This window comes from Penaeus chinensis, chromosome 11 (genome assembly GCF_019202785.1).
Source record: "Penaeus chinensis breed Huanghai No. 1 chromosome 11, ASM1920278v2, whole genome shotgun sequence".
In the NCBI taxonomy this organism is placed as follows: Eukaryota; Metazoa; Arthropoda; class Malacostraca; order Decapoda; family Penaeidae; genus Penaeus; species Penaeus chinensis.
In genome coordinates this window covers 35,045,917-35,048,416 of record NC_061829.1, presented here as the reverse complement: position 1 = coordinate 35,048,416, position 2,500 = coordinate 35,045,917, and the positions used below count along the sequence as shown (strand labels likewise).

The following is a 2,500-nucleotide window of genomic DNA, read 5'->3' as shown; positions in this document are numbered from 1 at the left end:
AGGTTACAATTTGTATATCTGATCTGATCTGCTGCATAACACGGTTGATAAATGGACGCGTCAAGGAAAATCAGCCACGGATATGCTCGGGGTAAAAAGTGCATTAGAATCAGTAACACCAATTTGCCATCTCTATCTTTCTCTCTCTCTCTGTCTCCCTCTATCATCCCCCCCCCCCCCACCCACCCACACACACACATTACATACACACACAAACACAGTTACAAACACACACATTACTCTCTCACACATACACACACACACACACACACACACATTGCATACACACACAAACACAGTTACAAACACACATTACACACACACACACACACACATATGTGTACATAAGATACATACATACAACATTCATACAAAATCCCACATATAGATTTACATATCTATACATAAATACATATACATTTTGATACCTAAAAATATAGTCATTTCTACAAATGCATCATCCTACATAATGCAGAAAATCCCGCTCTCCTGCGTACTAGTGATTGCGCCTTCTGCCATCAACGTATTTATTATTATTATTATAATTATAATTATAATTATAATTATAATTATAATAATAATAATAATAATTATTATTATTATTATTATTATCATTATTATTATTATCATTATTGTTATTATTATTATTATTATTATTATTATTATTATTATTATTATTATTATTATTATTATTATTATTATTATTATTATTATTATCATTATCATCATCCTTTTTGGAGGGGGGGGGGGGGGGTCAATTGCGCGTGTTCCACATATCAAGTTAAATATAAATCATTTATGTATCTTTCAACAAAATAACTTTCTAGTTAAAAGCGTTTATATCACTTACCATTAAAGACGCAGTGGGACCTGCTAATTACTCTGGAGAACTGAGACCCCGTGAAGAGGACAGCATCAGCGATCAGCAGCGACACCATGTGGCACAGGAGGCAGAGGCCTTGGATGTCGCGCAGCCGTTTGATGGCGAGGTGGCACACGATGGTCACCGACAGGAACACACACGACACCACCAACCCGGCCGCCTGCAGATGGTTCTTGACTATTATGGCCTTACTTATAGGTTCCCGACATACGAAGGCGATGTCGGCTGACACTGGAGAGAAGATTACCAAAATGAGTGATTCAGAGTGATTATTCGTTAAATAATAATAAAGGAGGAAATGATGCGTGTCGGACAAAATGTTTTACTTACTTTCCACGAAATATTCCAGACAATATCTGCCCGGCATGAATTCAACGCTGTCGTACGGTTCATACAAAGTCCCACTCGGGAGCAGGTAGAACTCCTGTTTCGGATCGGCGCGGGGGTTGAGGAGAACCAAATATTCGCAAACAGGCATCTTCTCGATCACCAAAATATTCGTGGGTCTTGGGATTGGACTTCCATGGAGCGTACGGAATTCGGGAGAAAATCCGCCCACATCTCGTTTTATGCAGCTCTTCGATGCCAGCTCCACAACCTCTCCGTCGCCACAGCACTTCTGGACACACGTTTCCGTCGTGCAGATCTGAGAACCGGTGGTTTGTGTTACATGTCTGTAGAGCCAACGCTGATACTCACTGACCAAGGAGATGTGAACAACCGCCACTGCCGACCAGAGCGCCCACGATGGTTCTCCACCGCCCCTTCAACATTAAACTCCATTCACACTGTGAAGGTAGTGTCAATTTTTGTTACATTAAATGCAAGAGGTAACTGTATATATACCATATGGACTATCGGTCGGTCTAATATGTTGAAATGATAATGATTAACCGATATCGTGCGAGATCCAAGTAAAGGCACAAGGTATGTGAATATAACGTACATATATAATTTATATGCATATATGTGTATATGTACACACAGGTACACATAGGCACACATACATATATGCATAGTTATTTATTTATTTACACACACACACGTATATATAAACAAACACATATACATATATATCATAGTGTTTTACAATTACATCCAGAAGTATCCCTATTTAAATTACTATTATCGATCTATTATTATCGTTGCTAAAACCAAAAGTGGAAGTTTAATCCAATATAATAAACAAATATCTAAGGAAGCTCCCGGTAATTTGCCATTAAAGCCATCATGATAATTCGTCCAATGACTTGAGTCAATTATGTGCAGAATGTGTAGTGACGTATCACTACCGAACAATCTATACACTCTGCATTCTTATAACATTGCTATCGTGTAGCTTACAACCCGCCTGATTTGCAAGCTCGAATGGGAAAATTAATCTAATTTTGATGGTTGTGAAGCTGGTGTTCTTTTGTAGAAAGAAAAATCCCATGGGAAGAGTGATATCTTTACCCTTATACCATTGTCCTGTATACGCCAAGGCACCATGCCTGTGTGTGTGAGAGAGAGAGAGAGACAGAGAAAGAAAGAGACAGTATTCTAGATTTACGCTGAAGTTGTAAATAAAACAACGGAGAGAAGAAACACGATAATGCAAGGTACAATGCAACAGTA

At 38.5% G+C, this 2,500-nt stretch overlaps 1 protein-coding gene across 1 annotated transcript in view; it reads right to left on the bottom strand.

The window, feature by feature from the left end:
* The window catches only part of LOC125030710 (probable G-protein coupled receptor Mth-like 3), a 13,201-nt gene that overhangs the window by 4,319 nt on the left and 6,382 nt on the right, over positions 1–2,500 (bottom strand). Inside the window, exons 3-4 of the mRNA XM_047620939.1 lie at positions 1,214–1,529; positions 851–1,114 (exon numbers count right to left, since the gene is read on the bottom strand). Of these exons, the coding sequence (XP_047476895.1) occupies positions 851–1,114; positions 1,214–1,529 (580 nt within the window). The remainder of the gene's footprint in view (positions 1–850; positions 1,115–1,213; positions 1,530–2,500) is intronic.